At 37.3% G+C, this 19,085-nt stretch overlaps 1 protein-coding gene across 10 annotated transcripts in view; it reads right to left on the bottom strand.

Annotated features, from left to right (window-relative positions):
• RERE (arginine-glutamic acid dipeptide repeats) overlaps positions 1–19,085 on the bottom strand; it is a 408,653-nt gene that overhangs the window by 165,661 nt on the left and 223,907 nt on the right. For all 10 annotated transcript variants that reach the window (XM_072819771.1, XM_072819779.1, XM_072819773.1 and 7 more), the window contains 2 exons: positions 2,434–2,539; positions 955–1,051 (listed from right to left, as the gene is read on the bottom strand). In XM_072819771.1, the coding sequence (XP_072675872.1) occupies positions 955–1,051; positions 2,434–2,539 (203 nt within the window). The remainder of the gene's footprint in view (positions 1–954; positions 1,052–2,433; positions 2,540–19,085) is intronic.

Below are 19,085 nucleotides of genomic sequence, written 5' to 3'. Positions count from 1 at the left end.
GCTAGGCTAAAAGCAAGCAAATCCCTATGACTTATTTTTTTTCCAACTGTATTCTTTAGAAAAAGAAAGTAGTCTTTCACCCTTTACTCTTTCTAGTTGGGAAAGAGTTAAAAGATTATTACTTGTCTTACTTCCTCTACCACTTAAGAAGCCCAAAGTCAGGGCGCCTGGGTGGCTCAGTGGTTGAGTGTCTTTCTGCCTTTCGTTCAGGTCATGATCCCAGGGTCCTGGGATCAAGTTCCACATCAAGTTCCTCGCAAGGAGACTGCTTCTCCTTCTGCCTATGTCTCTGCCTCTCTCTGTGTCTCTCATGAATAAATAAATAAAACCATAAAGCGCAAAGCTTGGTCTCATGGTCACTTTTTCACATAATTACCTAAGGCTACCTGCAATATTAACTCCTTACTCAGAATAAAATCTTCAATATATTCTAACTCTAAGCTTTTTGGTAGGAAATTTTTCATACATACAAAAAAATTCAAAGAATAGGTCAATAAAACTTCCTATACACCTGCCTAGGCTCTCACGTACATGCTGCTATGTATGTTTCACCGATTTCTCTGTCTTTTCTAGTAGAAGTAACTGATTCTTTAGAAAATAATCTGGAGATCATCATAACACTTCATCCTAAATACTTTACCAACCAGTGCCAGGATCCTAGTTTTCAATACCAGCATACTAATAAGGGAACAGAGATGCAAAACTTCCAAGGGGACATAAAAAAAATTTTTAAGTTGTTTTTTCCCCACACACAGATTAATGAAAATACAAGTAACATCTGAAATCCCAATAATCTACAAAGTTAATTAACCCTGGAGTGTTAGCTTACTGAGACCATAAGAGTAGTCTGATTAACAACATGATTATCAAAAGAAATCAGGATAGCTCAGACTCACTACCTCCCATGCTCGATGACTGCTCCTTCGCAGGAAAGACCACGTCTCCGGTACTTACCTAAGGGCAGCAGCATGGTATGTGTCAACGTAATCAGAAATGAAGAGCTCTCGGTTCTTGATAACTGGGTCTGTAATGACAAGTTCTCTTCCAGAGTCTGTCAAAATAATTAATTAAGAGTATATTAAAATTGAGCCTCCCAAAACAATTAGGAAAAGTTTGCAAAACCTTTCTTTCACGTTCACCTGCCACTAAAGAAAGTACAATAAATAACCAGATCTGGTCAGGAGGAATAACAATAGGAACAAAGTATCCCACTGAGTGTGTTTTATGCCCTTTACTAAAGTCCTCACATTTTGCTGAAATGCTTTAAGCAATAAAAAAAGAAGAAGAAAACAATCACATTTTAACACACTTGTAAACTACTGAAATAGTGATCCTGTCCATTTTAATTTCTTATTGCTAAATATTCCAGGATGGAGTGAAATCACACTGTTTCTGCTGAAAATATATCACCAAGTTACTATTTTTAATTAGGAACCATAATTTAACTATTTTAACAGAAATTTTTATAGTTTCAAAGAAGGAAAAAACTAGTGATTACAAAAGAACATCATTCTTTAAAACTGTTTTGATTACTGCTTTGTTGACTCAAAACCCATCACCAAAAACAGTGGAGATGAGTGGGCAGACTACAGACATCAAGGCTGACCAAGTTGAATTCTGGCCGGGCTGGGACCACTTAGTAGACATGTCACCTGGCAACTCCTTGAGCATCTCTACCGCTTCAATTTCCTCACCTGAAAGTGGGCAGTGACAAACTCTAACTCATATGATTAATGGGTAACAAATGTGAATCAGCTAGCATGAGGCCCAGCGCCGCTCAAAAAAAAAAAAAAGAAAAGAAAAAGAAAAAGAAAAATCAATAAAAATGCACAATTATACAACTAAACAAATGCAATACACATTTTATGTGCATATCTCACGTGTTGATAAAATTAGTTAGAAACTACAATGCCAGAGCAAGAAAAAAATAAAAGATGCTCTGAATTACCTTCCTGATTATTGTGAAAGTCAAGATGCAAATTGAATCCCAAGTCCCTCAGGAAAGCTATGCTTTCAAAACTGAAGTTCACAGCCCTGAATGCAGAAGTGCAATCATACAGATTATTGAAAAGGAAAAAATAAATAAATAAAATGTAACCCTAGTGTTTTAAGTATTATTAGCTCATCATTAGGGGAGAAAAAGTAATTTAAAAAATGAAATTACCGTTATTTTCAAAGAAGACCTATCTCTATTCCAAGTTTAAGGGGAAGATGTTATTGGCACATCTCTCTGGTTGTTTGGGGTATTTTAAAGCAAAAATAATGAAAGAACTCAGCAAAAGTAAATAAACATTCCTATGATGTCCTTGGTTATGAAAAGCTTTTTTAGAGACAATTTTTCATAGTGGTCATCTCCATTTAATGAATGTTTTCAGAAACAGCCTTGTCCAAAGCTAACAAGAAAATGTAAAAATCAAACCAGGACATATTTACCATTTTCATTATGCCGATCCTGAACCAAATGCTGGTACACAGAATCTGGAACTTCAGACTGACGGTAGTACCATTTCACGTTCATGAGTAGATGGTCCCTCTTACTCTGAAAAGGAAAATCTAACAGCATTAGGAACAGGATTTCGGGTGCCACTGGTGTATACCATACCCATGATCAAAAGCCCCTGTAAACAGGTGGAGAGGCAGAGAGGGAGACTCACAATTACTATCAGGACCACAAAAATACATTAAGTCAATGATGAGGTCATAGGTGTTTTTAATCCCAGCCAGAGCACCCTCTAACCCTATCACTCAAAATGCTTTATTCCAGGAAACCAAAAGAGACCAAGCTTGAGCCTATAAATCTCCTCAGTTTAACCAATTCATTCACTATTATATTCTTTATTTAGCATTAACTACACGAAACTACATGAGCACATCCTTCTATTTTAATTCTTAATCATTCTGGTAAAGAGTTATAAATTTTGTCAGCGCAGTGTCAAGGCCATTGAGGACATTGTTAGAAAAAACTTACCCTGCAAGGCCTGGCACAAAGTCATCTGAGATGCGCCAATCTCCCAGACTGAACTACATCCCCCTCCGTGGTACTGCCACCTGACTTGCAGTAATTGCTACATGGTAAACTAACATACAAACTGTGTGTAGCGGTAAAGGTACTAGCAGTCCATGGAGCAGATTCTACTTTATTCATCTTTGAATTTCCAGAGAATGGAACAATGTGTTCATAAATATTTATGAATACTAAAGTTCTATTATGATCACGGGCCCCTAAATGTTTGTGGAACACTTAAGTCATGTTATCCCCAGAAGCTAACTTTGCTCCTAGAGCTCTTTCAAGAATAAAGGAGGAAATACTGCTTTTCTAGTTGAAGGCTATGGGGCCACAGCCTGAAGGAGATTGTGTCTGTGCACCTGGCTGTGAGATAGCTGAATATGGCAGTGTACTAGGGCTTCCATGGCCTCATAATATAATTTCTAATCCAAGTGAGGGCCTTAAGAGACCTCCCCAAGGTTAATGCAATATCATTTATTCCTCTTAGCTGCATCTACCTTCTCATCACAAGTCAGCAGGTGAGACAGAAATAAATGAGAACTAAAATTCAAGACCCACTTTATGTTTATGGAGATGATCAAGTCCTAAAATATGTCAAAGGAGACTTCTTTATGAAGTAAGATGCTTTCTGCTTAAATGAGAGGTATGTATATGGTCTTCACTTAAATACCAGAAAGCCTCCAAAAAACCGACAAAAAAATACTTAAGCCATTTAAATGACTAGAAATAAAAGAATCGCCAAAAGCCTTGATAAACTCAAATGTGAAGAAGTGCTATTCCAATGTGAATATCAACATCAGGGTCTGTACTTTATAATTAACTGTGTCAAACAGACAAGCCTACAAAAACAGGGCATCATTACTGGTTTGCATAAAACAGACTGTACACAAAGAATAAACCTACATACTGGGTACTTTTTAGTTTTTATCTGTTTTGCATTTTTATATTCTACACTTTTATACTAAAGATGAGAAAATGAGGATAAATCAGTGTTAACATAAAAAGTATAAATGTTACATGCAAGAGTTTATACACAAGAGCAATTAATTACTTCCTGCAGAGAGAATTGTGAAGAAGGTAACAACTGACCTGGAGGGGGGGAAAAATGGGAAAGACCTGAGGAAGCCACAGAGAGAGAAAGGAGAGAGGAAGCACTAGACATTCCTACGGTCCACCTAAAACATGTCTCCACACATTGCCAAATGTTCCAAGGGGGCAAAATTACCACCCAGATGAAAATCAATAATCCAAGAGTTTCCTTTATAAAGAGAGCTAATGAGAATAAAACCTAGTTTAAGCACAATCAGAAGGGAACATGGAATGTAGTAGGTAAGAACATGGTAACGTCTGTCAGAAGTTGGGTTTAAACCCCATCTTCACCACTTCCTAGCTACATGACTACCTGTTACGGGCACGTTAATAAGATATTTCATCTCCTCTTTTCTGTAAAATGGGAATATTGAAACCTATATTGACTGAAAGAACGAAGGATGGAAAAGCATCTGGAACTGAGTCAATAATACTCAAAAGGTAGTGTCTTCTGTTAGTAGGTGACCATAAACAGTGCTTCACAGAAAAATTTCAGGAACTTTGTTGAGAGTCATAGGAGTTATTTATGAGAATATGGCTTCTTTCAAGAGATGACAGAGATCTCCAGTTCCTTAACTACTAACGCATGTCTCAGTTCTCACAGTAATGAACTACTTGTAAGTATTTAATGGAGCCCAAAGGAATTCAGATCTACTAGCAGACTTAGCAACAATGCTCTGAAATCTATACTTCTATATATTTTTTAAACACATTTAAGATGTCGGAAAACCTGAGAGGCAACAGAAATAAGCTTTTAAAAGTAGCATAATTGGCAACCATACAATGTCTATCTTTCAGAACCAAGCCAACAATTCTGATGACCTTTGGAGGTTTAATATCTGTGTTAACTTCTGACTCTAGCACACTTAATGATCACACACACATACACACACACACAGAGAGAGAGAAAATTACTGCACTGGTTTATTCGTACCTAGATTTATGAATCCTAATACAAGAAGCAGTTACAAAGGCAGTTGAAAGCCTATCAGATTTCCTAATGCAGTACTACCTAATCACCAGGGAGTGGCAGCATTGCATTAAAAAAAAAAGCCTCCAGACTTAATTCCGGTTACAAAAGAACAAAAGGTAGGTAGGTTCAAAGTAAACAAAAGTTTTAAACAAGCATAAGACCTGTAACAGATATAATCTTCCTAAATAGGCCTGGAAATTAAAGATTAAACATCTATAAAAGGAGGCAATGTGCTGTTTCAGAGGGTACCAGACTAAAATAATCTAGCCTCCTAGTCCTGTCTGCAATCACTAGTTAGCTGGGGACAACCTTTGAGGAGTCACCTGGCCATCTGACAAAGAGGAGAACATGATTTCTAGGGTCGCATTCCATTTTGTATGCTTACATCTAGAGTTCTTCCCCAGACAAATCCAGTAGATAACGTGGGGTCAACATAATGTTATCAGCTCACATTACCACTCTAAAGAGGTTTTACAAATCAAAACACCTTCCCTGGAAGCTGCTGTGCACGGAGGAACAGCAAAAGGAAACACAGCATAGCCCTTCTCAGTAAATGCTCCCAATGCCGCCTAAGACACACCTGTGCTGCTCAACATTAACCACAGGATAGCTTCATGTTCTTCCCACTACCCATTAGACAAAGATTTCTGTTCAGAATCACAGAAAATTGAAAGCAAAAGTGAACTTAGTGATCATTTGATTTAGCCCAAACCACCTAAGTATGAATCAGAGTTTTGCAACTGATTTGGGCAAATGACTTCTCCAAGTCTCACTTCTCTCATACGTACATAGAGGGGAAATAATATTCTCTACCACATTCAGTTGTGAGGATTAAATAAATGAATATGAGTGGGATGAATTGACTCTCAAAAAGTACTAGATATTACTATCACTGTTTTACGGATGCAGACAGGAATCAAGCTATAAGAAAGAGCTTTACTTACATATTTTGCTTTTCTGTAGTTCCAAAATTAAACCAGTAAGAACAATACAAAAACAAATCATATAGCTAAGTAGAGGGTGGGGGTAGGATCCACTTTTGCAACAATTTGAGAAACATATAAAGTATTTTTAACAAATAGGCCTCATTACCGACTAGTGATATAACTGTACAATTCCATAAAGGCTAAAGTGGTTATAAATGACACATTTTAAATAGAATGAAGAGGGAAGTGGTGAGAAGTTTCCCATGTGAAGACACTCTGGGGTATATCTCTGGATACAGAGAAGAACCGACTGAGCAGTAAAAAATTCCCCACCATTTTACCTTCAGAGAGAGAAAGACCTGACTCTACAAGTACCGGAAAGCACCAGCACTAAGAAAGAACCACCACACAGAAGCATCTCCAAGTGCACAGAGTAAGGTTTCCCAGGGTGACTGTGCAAACAGGGAGAGCAGCTGATTCTGGGTTTAGGGATTCTTCCACCACCTGGATCTCTGTGAAAGGAGGGATATGTGTAAATTTAAGGAAATAGTTTAATGGAGGACAAAACCCATCCCTACCTGGGTTTAAAGACAAACAGTCTAATATTGGGTGTTTGGGAACAAACAGGAGGATTTACAGAACTATAAGTGTCAGACAATGGACTGAAAATTAATGAACTAAAAAGTCAGAACTGAAATTAAACATTCATGATGAGACAGGGGAAAGGCAGATGAGGGGAAAGGGAAGGCAAACAGGAGGCTGCCTGTTGAAGGGACTAGAGCTCGACCATCCCAAATAAACATAAGATCCAGGCCAGGGAGTAAATTCCCCTTCCTAGAGATCTTTCATGATTATTAATATAGCACTTCCATTGATTAAACAGACAATTTGAATCTTTCCTAGGACCAGTCTTGATATCATCTAGGAAAAAAAAATATTACATGAGAAAATAAATGATGGGCGCGGGGCTTGAGTTCATAAATGACCAATAAACCAACTGCAGATTCTTATACAATGTGGAGGAGCCCTCCAACCCAGGATGGGAAAAACAGTAATTTTAAGTTCACCAGCATTATACAGGAAAGACCCTCTTTGTCTTATCAATTACCTACCAGCTCCTAGAAAATACCATCAGGGTTCCCAAAGCCCTCCAAACAAGCCCTGCTATCCCTCCACCGTTATTAAATATGACAGAGGGGTCAGGCCAAAGACAACTAAGCAAGATATAAAGAGTGGCACTATCAAATAAAAAAGTTTGCAAAGTCAAAATAATCTGCTACAGATAATGACTGAGGAATTTCCTTCAAATTTTTAACTGTTTAGTTCTTGAGAGCTTGAATTTTAAATAATGGAAGATCTAAATTCAGAGTCCGGTGAAATCAGACCAAAATTCTTGTTTTCTAAAGCCAAAAGAGCCAATCAAATTTTTCCAGAAATTTGGGAAGTAGGAACTAAGATTTTTATACTACTATATGGCTTAAGAAAATATCTTTTGAAGAAACTTTTCATACATTTCCACAACATAGTGATAATAAGGTTAAGAGTTACATGCATATTAAAGGTTTACTGTGGGCAGCCCGGGTGGCTCAGTGGTTTAGCGCCGCCTTCAGCCCAGGGACGTGAACCTGGAGCCCCGGGGATGGAGTCCCATGTCCCCATGTCGGGCTTCTGGCATGGAGCCTGCTTCTCTCTCTGCCTGTGTCTCTGCCTCTCATAAAATAAATAATAATAATAATAATAATAATAATAATAATAATAATAATAATAAAATAAAATAAATAAAATAAAATAAAATAAAATAAAATAAAATAAAATAAAATAAAATAAAATAAAATAAAATAGTTTACTGTAGAATTCAGATAGATCTACACAAACTCGGAATTGGTGTTAGGACACTAAGCCTGCAGAGGAGGAGAAAATGGTCCACCAGAGACATAGCGGCCTCTCTTTTGGTATTCCACAGAGCCAGTTTAAAGTGCCATTTCAATCCTGCTGGGTCCACCACCTCCACCCACAAAAGATGCCTTTTGGGAAGACTGCCCTCTAAAGATCTTGGGGACAGTCTTACTGGCTCCAATCATTCCTGACTATGAAGGAGGGGGAAAAGGACAATGTGGTCAAGGCCTACTTTTATTCTCTAAGGCTAAAGATACGTCCAGGTATATGCACAAAAGCTTATAGATAAGCTTTCTATATCAGAGGATTACACTAAACTTTGCAGATAAACATCAGGACTGAGATCAATCAATATGAAATTGGGTAGGAAATATAGTATTTCAAGCCACTGCTCTATTCCAATATGAGACACTATTCCTAACATGAGACATTCCTAACATGAGGAATGTAACAGTTTCTATATTTATATCTAAATGGCTTTATAGCCATCACAGCTCAAAATACCATGAAAGAGTTCCAGAAAAACATAACAAGCGCTATCAAGGAAGGCTTGGCCACCAAGGTCTATCCATCTCAGAGGTCTGCTCTGCTCTACCATGATTCTGACTCCAGAATCTTGTTCTCAAAGTAGAAGAAAGGGCTTTGAGTATCTCCTCCTATCAGGCAATCATAAATAAATCTCCCAAATGTACTAAGAAGCATTTTGTTTTTTTATTTGAGAGAGTAGAGTAAGGGAAAGTATCTTATTGCCATTGAGTAAACAAAGTACCCACTCTTGTTTTGTCTTAAAATGTCCTTCTTCCAACGTTCTTAAGCGTGCAAGTGGGCCTGAAGGGTGTGGACCTGCAGGGGTCATGCTCTAAGCCCACTGTCCAATGGAAACTGAGCACATCTCCCTTCTGGTGATGTTTATCCCACCTGAGTTTCATTGTCCTGTTTAGTGGAATAATGGTTATATAATTTTATGTGTCAACTTGACTGTACTGAGGGAAGGCCAGATAGCTAACTGGTAATACATTTCTGAGTGTGTCCAGAAGGGTGTTTCTGGAAGAGATTAGAATTTGATTCAGTAGACTAAGTAAACAGAACTGACTTTAATGTGGGCAGGCATCACCCAATTTGCTTGGGGCTGAACAGGACAAAATAGCACACAAAAAACACATTCCTGAGCTTGGACATCCATCTTTTCCAGGTTATCAGAGCTCCTGGTTCTGATACCAGTGACTCCAGGTTCTCAGACCTTTAGCCTCAACTGGGAGTTACGATACTGGCTCCCCTGGTTATCAGGCCCTTAGACATGGACTAAACTATATACCACCTGCTTTCTTAGTTCTCTATCTTGCAGACAGCAAATTATGGGACTTCTCTGTCTCCATAACCTTGTGAGATAATTCCTATGGTATATAAACTCTCTAGATATCTCTCCAATTGGTTTTGTTTCTCTAGAGAACTCCAATACAAGTGACTATCATTTACTGGCATTTCCAAATGGACATAATCTGGAACTACATAGGGGTCTACTCAGAACTAGCATAATGAATACTCTCTTTAAAGATAAACAGAGGAAAGAAACAGAAACAAAGCATATCCATTTGACCAAGGTGCTAACTGACTATAGTCAACAGAATCAAGATTGCAAGCTCATTTTCCAAACCTGTGGCACCTAAATCCAAAAGAATGAGCTCATCAGCAGCTGGATCCTGTAAAAGGATTTAAATCCCCTTGTACCAGATGAATCAGGTGTAGCAAGAAGGTGGAACTCTGGGAGTGCAGAGGACTTTTTACAGTGTCACAACTGAGCTGTGCAAAAAACTGGTTATATACAAATCCCCAGAAAGATGATACAACTAAAAATGTGGTGAAATCTAGGCTCTAATGATCAGAAATCATTTCTAAAGATCACTGTTTCTTGATGATGTCTTTTTTTTAAGATTTTATTTATTTATTCATGAGAGACACAGAGAGAGGCAGAGGGAGAAGCAGGCTCCAGGTAGGGAGCCCAACATGGGACTCAATCCCAGGTCTCCAGGATCAGGCCCTGGGCTGAAGGCAGCACGAAACCGCTGAGCCACCCAGGATTCCCAATGATGTCTTATTTATTAAATTTCTGCCTGTAGGGCAACTGGGTGGCTCAGTAGTTGAGCATCTGCCTTTCACTAAGGTCATGATCCCACGTCCTGGGATTGAGTGCCACATCGGGGTCCCCACAGGAAGCCTGCTTCTCCCTCTGCCTATGTCTCTGCCTCTCTTTCATGAATAAATAAAATCTTTTTAAAAAAATTCTGCCTTTAATTATTTTTACAGTTTAATCTAGACAAAAGTCAATATTTTGGCAGAACCAAAAAGGTAGATGAAAATGAAATCATCTCCCACCTGCTAACTATGGAACCCAAGCTTATTGAGGCATTTTCTATCTAGGACTACACTGTGTAGGCACAATATAAGTTTTAGACAACAGATTCCTTTATTTGCAGTGGAGAGACCGAAACTGAGCACAGGTGCCACCTGGGAAAATTCCTACTTCTTGGCCTCCCTTGTAAGATAGGAGGCGGGGTTTCCAGGTAGTGTCCACTGGCACTGTGGAAGATTGTCTTTGTCATCTTAGACTAAATAACAAGTTCATGTCACATACACATGAATAAGCCTACACTTAAATGGAAACTTTGTACACTGAGACAGGTAACATCAAACTACAGGGCATTCTTGTAATTTACCACATATATCCTGTACGTTATCTTGACAAAAATACTGAATGTCAGATTCAAGATTTAAAAGGTCTCAAGTTTGAGTAGATGGATCAAGTCAGGAAGGTGAAATTTCACAGATATATTAGGACTCTATAGTTGAATCCCCAAGATCTGCTGCCCAAACTCAAAATAAATTCCCTCTTAAAAGCCAGTATTAAAGCTTTCCAGCAGCTATGGTTTTATCAGATACATTTAAAACCACAAATTTGCTATTTGACTCCAAATATTTGCCCCATAATGGAGGAAAAAAACAGCTGCTCATAGGCAGCACCATAAGAAATGGCCAAACTGCCTTTAATACATACTAAATGGAATTAAATAGTCCAGTGAATTTCTTTTTTAAAAAGTCCAGCTCAAATACCATAAAGTTTGACATCTTTGCAATATTTTGCTTGTTCTCTGTTGATGGTGGTGACAGCAGCAGCAATTTTACTCACTCTGGGGATTTTACTCACTTCTACATGACCTAGTCAGAAAAGTTAGCTCTATCACGAACCAATAGCGGGATCAGATGGCGTAGTACTGAAAAGGAAGTTAAAGAAAGAGGGGATAAAACCTAGGCTATAGGCTTCTAAAATTCTCTAGGATTCTAGTTTCACAAATGAAACTGAAATGATCACTTTAACTTTTAAATAAAAGCTACTAACATGATTAAAGCTATATCGCACAGATTTTGCTATTAGAAACATAAGCTGAAATACCTTGAAAAGATTTCACTGAGTCAATACATGCTTTACAGAAGTGGTTCTCAAACTTGTTAGACTCGGAATTCCTTACTCTCTTCAAAATTATTTAAGCATTCGGGTATCCCTGGGTGGCTCAGCAGTTTAGCGCCTGCCTTTGGCCCAGGGCAAACATCAGGTCCCACATCAGACTCCCTGCATGGAGCCTGCTTCTCCCTCTGCTTGTGTCTCTGCCTCTCTCTCTCTCTCTCTCTCTCTCTCTCTCTCTCTGTTTCTCATGAATAAATAAATAAAATCTTTTTTTTTTTAAAATTAAGCATTCAAAGAACTTTTGGTTATGTGGGCTATATCTTATCAATACTTTACAACTGGAAAATTAAAATCAAAAAATTTCAAGGTATTTTTACTAATCCATTTAATAATAAATGTTAACATATAACTATATGTTAACATAATTATAACAAGTAACTAAAAATTTTAAAACAAAATTTAGGAAACATGTAATACATATTTTAATATATCTCTTATGTATGACTTAAGATAACAGATTCTCATATCAGATACTTGCATTCAATCTATTGAGATATTACAGACCATTTAGCCATTGGAAAACTTACTGTACACTCATGAAAAGAGAATGAAAAAGGCAAATGCTATCCTAGCATAATTGTGAAAACAGTGTGACCCTGCACACCCATGGACCAAACTTGAGAATAGCTGCTCTATGGGATGAAGCAAACAAGCTGTAGAACTCTGATAGTCTACATAATGGAAGTAAGCAAGCATGCTGGCCAAATGGAACCATGAATGGAGATCTGAAAGCACACATTCATTTAGAAGATACTACTAAAGAATAGAAGACTGAGGGTACCTGAGTGACTCCGTCTGTTAAGTGTCTGTCTTTGGCTCAGGTTGTGATCTCAGGGTCCTGGGATGGAGGCCCATGAGCCCCATGTCCAGTTCACTGCCCAGGGGGTAGTATGCTTCTCCCTCTCCCTCCGTCCCCACCCCACCCCCTTGCTAGCCCACTTGTGCTCTCAAATACATATATTTTTTAAGATTTTATTTATTTATTCATGAGAGACAGAGAGGCACAGACATAAGCAGAGGGAGAAGCAGGTTCCCCATGGGGAGCCCAATGTGAAATTTGATCCCAGGACCCCGGGATCACAACCCATTCCAAAGGCAGACACTCAAAGGCTGAGCCACCCAGGTACCCCCATACATAAAATATTTTTTTAAAAAAAGATACAAGATTGTATTTTTATTTATACAATCCAACATTCTGATAGTGGGCAAAAAGTTAAACTCTTGTTAAAGGGAAGAAAATCTAGATAAAAAGTCATTTCAATTTAAAGTATTTTTCCTTCTAAAATTTAAGCTCAGGGGCACCTGCGTGGCTCAGCTGGTTAAGCATCTGACTTAGGCTCAGGTCCTGATCCCAGGGTCCTGGGATTTGCCCCCCACCAAATCTGGTTCCCTGCTCAGCAAGAAGCCTGCTTCTCCCTCTCCCTGATTCTAGCCCTCTCAACCCCCAGCTGGTGCTTTCTCTCTCTCTCTCTCTCTAATAAACAAATAACATTTTTAGAAAAAAATTGAGCTCATTATAATAATAAAGAAATATTTAAAGCTTGATTCAAACAAGAATACATAGATCTACACTTTAAAAAAAGGTAAACTTTAAAACAGTGGTGAACCTATGAGAGTTGAAAGCATGCATGCATAAAATGAATGGTTTGGATAACTATATGTTAACAATCTGAAATTCCAGGCAACTCTGTGACCATTTCAAAAGTGGTGCTGCTTCCTACTCCAGAAAACTAGCAACACGAAACAACATTAACAATTAAAAAAAGAAAAATAAAGGACTTTTAGCTTACAATACTATATTAAAGCAACAGTTTTTAGTTTTTATAACGATGAACACGCTTATTTTATGTGAGTCATTTATAGCCCTCTCTTTCTGGGTAATAACTTTTTTGTACCATCGTTTTCTGAATTAAAGTGCAAAACTAGAGAGCTGGCAATGCAGTAAAACACCTTTTAGCAACACAAAGATGTTTAGAATTAGTATTTGTACTTTCAAGGAGCACTGATCTAGACTTAGAAATCATTATTGATGTAAATAAAGTCAGCCTGTATAATAGGAAAACAATTACAGCTGGGAAATATTTTCAACTTGAAAATAAATTCAAATAGTCTGGTTAAAAAAGGAAAAATCAGTAGGAACCCTGAGAATTTATGTTTTGCCATTTCATTTTGTGTGAACTAGTCTGTCTTGTATTAAATATCTTTATTATTCTTCTCTCCTTTTGACTCAAACCTAAACAAAGACTGTAACCTTTAATACCTGTTAGTCTATTTATAACTGTTCCATCTACAACCATTTTTCTAATACAAACATGCCATGATAGCTTATCTCAGGCCACATGCCAGACAACAAAGGCACAGTGGCCTGCTGGAGAGAACTGGAAAGCAGGAAATGAGAAGGCTTAGTTAATCCCCAGATAATCGATCAGTGCAGTCAAGTGTGAGCTGAGCTGGGGAAATAATGCAGAGAGAGAGAGAGAGAGAGAGAGAGATCAAAGAACACATGACCAGAGAGCCACAGGTTCATTTTAAAATAGGTTAATTTCAGTAAAAAAGATTCCCCATCACGTTCAAGCACTAATACAACGTATATAAATGTTAATATCTTTTGAACTAAGACATTTTTCTTTTTTTTTTTTCTTTTTTAATTTTTATTTATTTATGATAGTCACAGAGAGAGAGAGAGAGAGGCAGAGACACAGGCAGAGGGAGAACCAGGCTCCATGCACCGGGAGCCTGATGTGGGATTCGATCCTGGGTCTCCAGGATCGCGCCCTGGGCCAAAGGCAGGCGCCAAACCGCTGCGCCACCCAGGGATCCCGACATTTTTCTTTAAAACTCTTCATCCTCTATCCTTTTTGAGAAACGAGTTTTAACTTTTGGCTTTTGTTTCAATGTTCTGGTTCATCTTTTTTTCTAAGTCAACCTAACTGAGGCATAATCTATATACAATAAAATTAACATATTTACAATTTCAATTAGTTTGACAAATGTTTTAACAACCACCACAATCAAGATAGGGAATGTTTCCACTACCACAAAAAGACTACCTTCTTTTATAAGTGATGAATCTGAAAAAGCTTTGTGCCAATGAAAGCTAGAAAAGAAAACATCCTAATCTAAATTCCTTCCTCTATTTTAACTCACAGAGAAGTAAATGTAAGAAAAACAACACTGAGTTAGCTGTTCCCCTAGTTATTGCTGAAGACCACAGACAACAATCCCACGCTCTTTAAAATAAAATAATTTGCTAGATAAAAGTTCTAGGCTGAGACTTTATTTTTTATTTATCTCCTAAAATTTCCAGAACATAGATAACAGTTATAGTGATCACAGTTAGAATGAAAATAATTTCAAATTAGTTTTACAGTATGCTTTCCTCAAATCATGTAACCAATATTTAATGAGCTTCTATGAGGTAACAGACATTGTTCAAGAGACAGACACTGAATATTCACATGATATGACCAGATAAAGTCTAGACTTGACAGAGCTTGGGTTACAATGAAGGAACAAGACCCTTTGCCAACGCAACCCTTCCACCACTAAAAACAAGGTTAAAAAAAAAAAAAGAATGGTTAAGTGTTTCAAACAAAGCCAGGGGCAATGAAATCTGCCACTTAGTAACCATATACCCCTAGGCAAGTAATTTTTTAATACTATATATAGTCTATGGGGTTATTATTTTTCCCCCCAAAACTAGCAGTCTTCCCAAAGGCACCTAAGGATGGTAGGAAAACGTGTACTATGACTTGACTGTTTCATATAACCTTGACAAATCTATACATCAATCTCTCCATCCACAGGAACAAAACAAAAACCCAAATGTGTATATGTCTGTCTCTCAGCTAAGGTTGAACTTTGTTCATTAAAAACTCCCAAAGGCTGGGGATCCCTGGGTGGCTCAGCGGTTTAGCGCCTGCCTTTGGCCCAGGGCGTGATCCTGGAGTCCAGGGATTGAGTCCCACATCAGGCTCACTGCATGGAAGCCTGCTTCTCCCTCTCTCTCTGTGTCTCTCATAAATTAATAAAATCTTTTAAAAAATTCCCAAAGGTTCTTCTACCTTCTTTATCTTTCTTTTGAAGAATTTATTATGTAACACTTCACAGGCAGAAAGGGATAAAAATAATTTACTATGTACTAAACATTTTAAGGAATAAGACATTACCAAACCTGAAGAAGCTGCCTGCACACTCCACCTAGACAAGGTTCTTTTACTTCCCCAGAGGTTACAACTACCTTGAATTTACTGTTGTTCATTCCTGTTCACTCCTTTATGCTTCTACTTCACACATTTATATAACTAAAAATATGTAAGATATGGTTTTGCAGTTTTTACACTTTACATAAAAGACATCATACTGATTTCTTCTGCAATCTGTTTATTCAGCATTATGCTTGCATGAGTTACCCATGCCCTAGTTCATTCATTTTAAATAATACATACTACCTTCCAAGTACAACACCAGAATTTGCTCATAATTTTCCTGATGATAAATCATAAACTCCTATTCATGTCTGTGCAAGTTTGTCTAAGGTACATGAAACATTTTTTTTGTTTGTTTAAGTAATCTATATCCCCAATGTGAACTCAAACTCAGGATACCAAGATTAAAAGTTGCATGCTCTGCTGACTAAGCCAGGCAAGTGCCCCTGAAACTTTTTTTTTTTTTTGCCCCTGAAACTTTTCAATTCAAATTATCTAAATTATTCTGAATGTTTGACACCACAGCTTACTGTCCAAACTTATTAGTATAACATTGTTCATAATGTCCTTCTGATATCTTATTAATGCCTATGGGACCTATAGTATTGTTCCAGTTTTATTCTTCATAGTGGTAATTTGCTGTCTTTATTTTCTTTATCATCTTTACAGGAACTTAAGTTTTATCAGTCATTTCAAAAGAGCAACTTTTGATATCGGGTGATTATCTTTGCTCTCCTTATTAATTCAGTAATTTGCATGCTAATCTTCATTATTCCCTTCTTTTCCTTGGGTTTAATCTTTTTTTTCCCCCCTTGGGTTTAATCTTAAATTCTTTTAAAATTTCTTAATATAGATACTTAGACCATTGCTTTTATTCAACCTTTTTTACTTTCCTATCTATATTTAAAGCTAAAATTTTACCTCTGAGTACAGCTTTACCTATAACCTACAATTGTGATATGTCCTAAATTCAATAATTGTTAAGGCAAAATATTTTCTAATTTCCATTACGATTTCTTATTTGAGCCTTAGAAATGCATTACTATATGGCACACATTTGTGGATTATCTAGGTACTCATTTTGGTTTTGATTCCTAGCTTAATTCCACTGTGGTCACAGAAAATGTTTTCTATGATTTCAATCCTCTGAAATATGTTAAAGACCTGCTTTAAGATCTAACACATTTGGGAAAGATACAAGAAATTGGTAACGATGGTTGCCTTTAAGGAGAAGTCTGGAACAATTTATTATGCCAGAAAGTAAGAAAGTACTCAAAAAATAACTGGAACATGTGAAAGACACACAAAAACTATCCAGAAAAAGTTCCCACTGACTAAATCTGAAAAAAAATTAAAAATCAAAATATATAATGATAATAATGGATTATAATCCACTGGATAAAAATAGGAAACTATATGTTCATGCTGATATATATAAATGAATAAACTAAACAATTACTGAGGAACAGGATATTTTCACAGTCACAAAGTACCTTTTCACAAAATACTAATTACAAAGGATAAAAAAATTCACTTTACAGCAGAGAGGCCTGGTAGACCCAACTATAATCAAGTGACCAAAGTGAACACCAATAATAGAACAAACAGAAATGGAATAATGCCTGCAATGAGATGTAATGAGAAGATCCCTAAATCTGAATCTAATAATGAGGGAACACCATACAAATGCAAATGGAGGAATATTCTTCAAAATAACAGGCCTGTAAATCTTCAAAAATGTCAAGGTCATGAAAGTCAATGAAACACTGAGGAACCACTTCAAATTGCAAAGAACTACAGAAATATGGCAATTAGACCTAACACAAAATGAACAACTACCTAAACAAGCATGGGGTTTGAGTAACAATGTATGGGAGGCCAGTTTTGATGGCTGATTGTTAAATTGTGGGTTATATAAGAAAATATCTTCTTGGGACGCCTGGGTGGCTCAGTGGTTGGGCAACTGCCTTCAGCTCAGGTCATGATCCCGGGATCCGGGATTGAGTCCCGCATCAGGCTCGTGCAAAGAGCCTGCTTCTCCCTCTGCCTATGTCTCTGCCTCTTTCTCTCTGTCTCTCTCATGAATAAATAAATAAATCTTTAAAAAAAAGAGAAAGAAAGAAGAAAAGAAAGGAAGGAAGGAAGGAAGGGAGGGAGGGAGGGAGGGAGGGAGGGAGGGAGGAGAAAATATCTTCTTTGTAAGAAATGCACACTCAAGTATCAGGGGTTCGTGGAGCATAACTTGATGACATTCTCAAATGACTAAAAAGAGTTTTTTTACATTGCACTTGCAACTTTTCTGTAGGATTGGGTTTGGTTGGATAAAAGATTAGGGAAATAAATTTTAGTCCCAATTTAACGGTACATCATCACAGGCAGTAGTCTCTGAAAACCATTCTGACCAATCAATAGACTTAAAGTTGGGTGTGATGTGTAAGAATGAAAGGACAAGCAACTGTACAGAATAATGCATGCCACTGTCAGTCAGTTAAGAATCATTTTCAGGAATTGAGTTTATGATAAAGAAGGCATTTCAGAATAGTAGAGAAAGATAAGCTTTTTAATAATTCTGTTGAGATTAGTGGGATGTCATCTGGAAAAAGAAAAAATTAAGTTACATCTGTACTTTACACTTTAACGCCAAAATAAATTCCAAAATAATAGGACAAAGACTGAAATATGAAAAAAACCATAATAAGAAAAATACAAATTAAAGTTACATCAAGAATATATTGCCCAGGGATCCCTGGGTGGCGCAGCGGTTTGGCACCTGCCTTTGGCCCAGGGCGCGATCCTGGAGACCCGGGATCGAATCCCACATCAGGCTCCCGGTGCATGGAGCCTGCTTCTCCCTCTGCCTATGTCTCTGCCTCTCTCTCTCTCTCTCTGTGACTATCATAAATAAATAAAAATTAAAAAAAAAAAAAAAGAATATATTGCCCAAATTGGCAAATATCTAAGTTGTTAGCCAGACTGTGGGGAAACAGATTCTCATGTACTTCTTACAAAAATATTAATATATACAGTCCTTATGGAGGGCAATTGGGAAATACGTACCAAAATTATAAATATATTCACCTGTTTCCCCAGCAATAGTACTGGCTGCAATTTCTTCTAAACATACATTTGCATATACACAAAATAACATGAACAAACAAGAGTTTATTTAGCATACACAATGTCCATTAATCCTCATTAAGGGGACTAACACAAGGGAGTACCACATAGATAATATATATTTTTAAGGGAGCAGGGAGGGGAGAACATTTTCTACACACTGATTGGAAAGATCGTCAATGTATATTCTTAAGAGCAAGCTAAAGAATAGCATGCATAATTTGATAGCTGTTATATTTGATTGTACATCATAGAGACCCCTAGGAAGCATACATATGGAACATAGTAACAATGATTATCTTCACAGGATGAGGTGTGAAGAAAAAGAACTTAGGCAAATAAAAGCCCA

Source organism: Canis lupus, chromosome 3 (genome assembly GCF_048164855.1).
Source record: "Canis lupus baileyi chromosome 3, mCanLup2.hap1, whole genome shotgun sequence".
NCBI lineage: Eukaryota > Metazoa > Chordata > Mammalia > Carnivora > Canidae > Canis > Canis lupus.
This window is presented reverse-complemented; position numbering and strand designations above follow the sequence as displayed.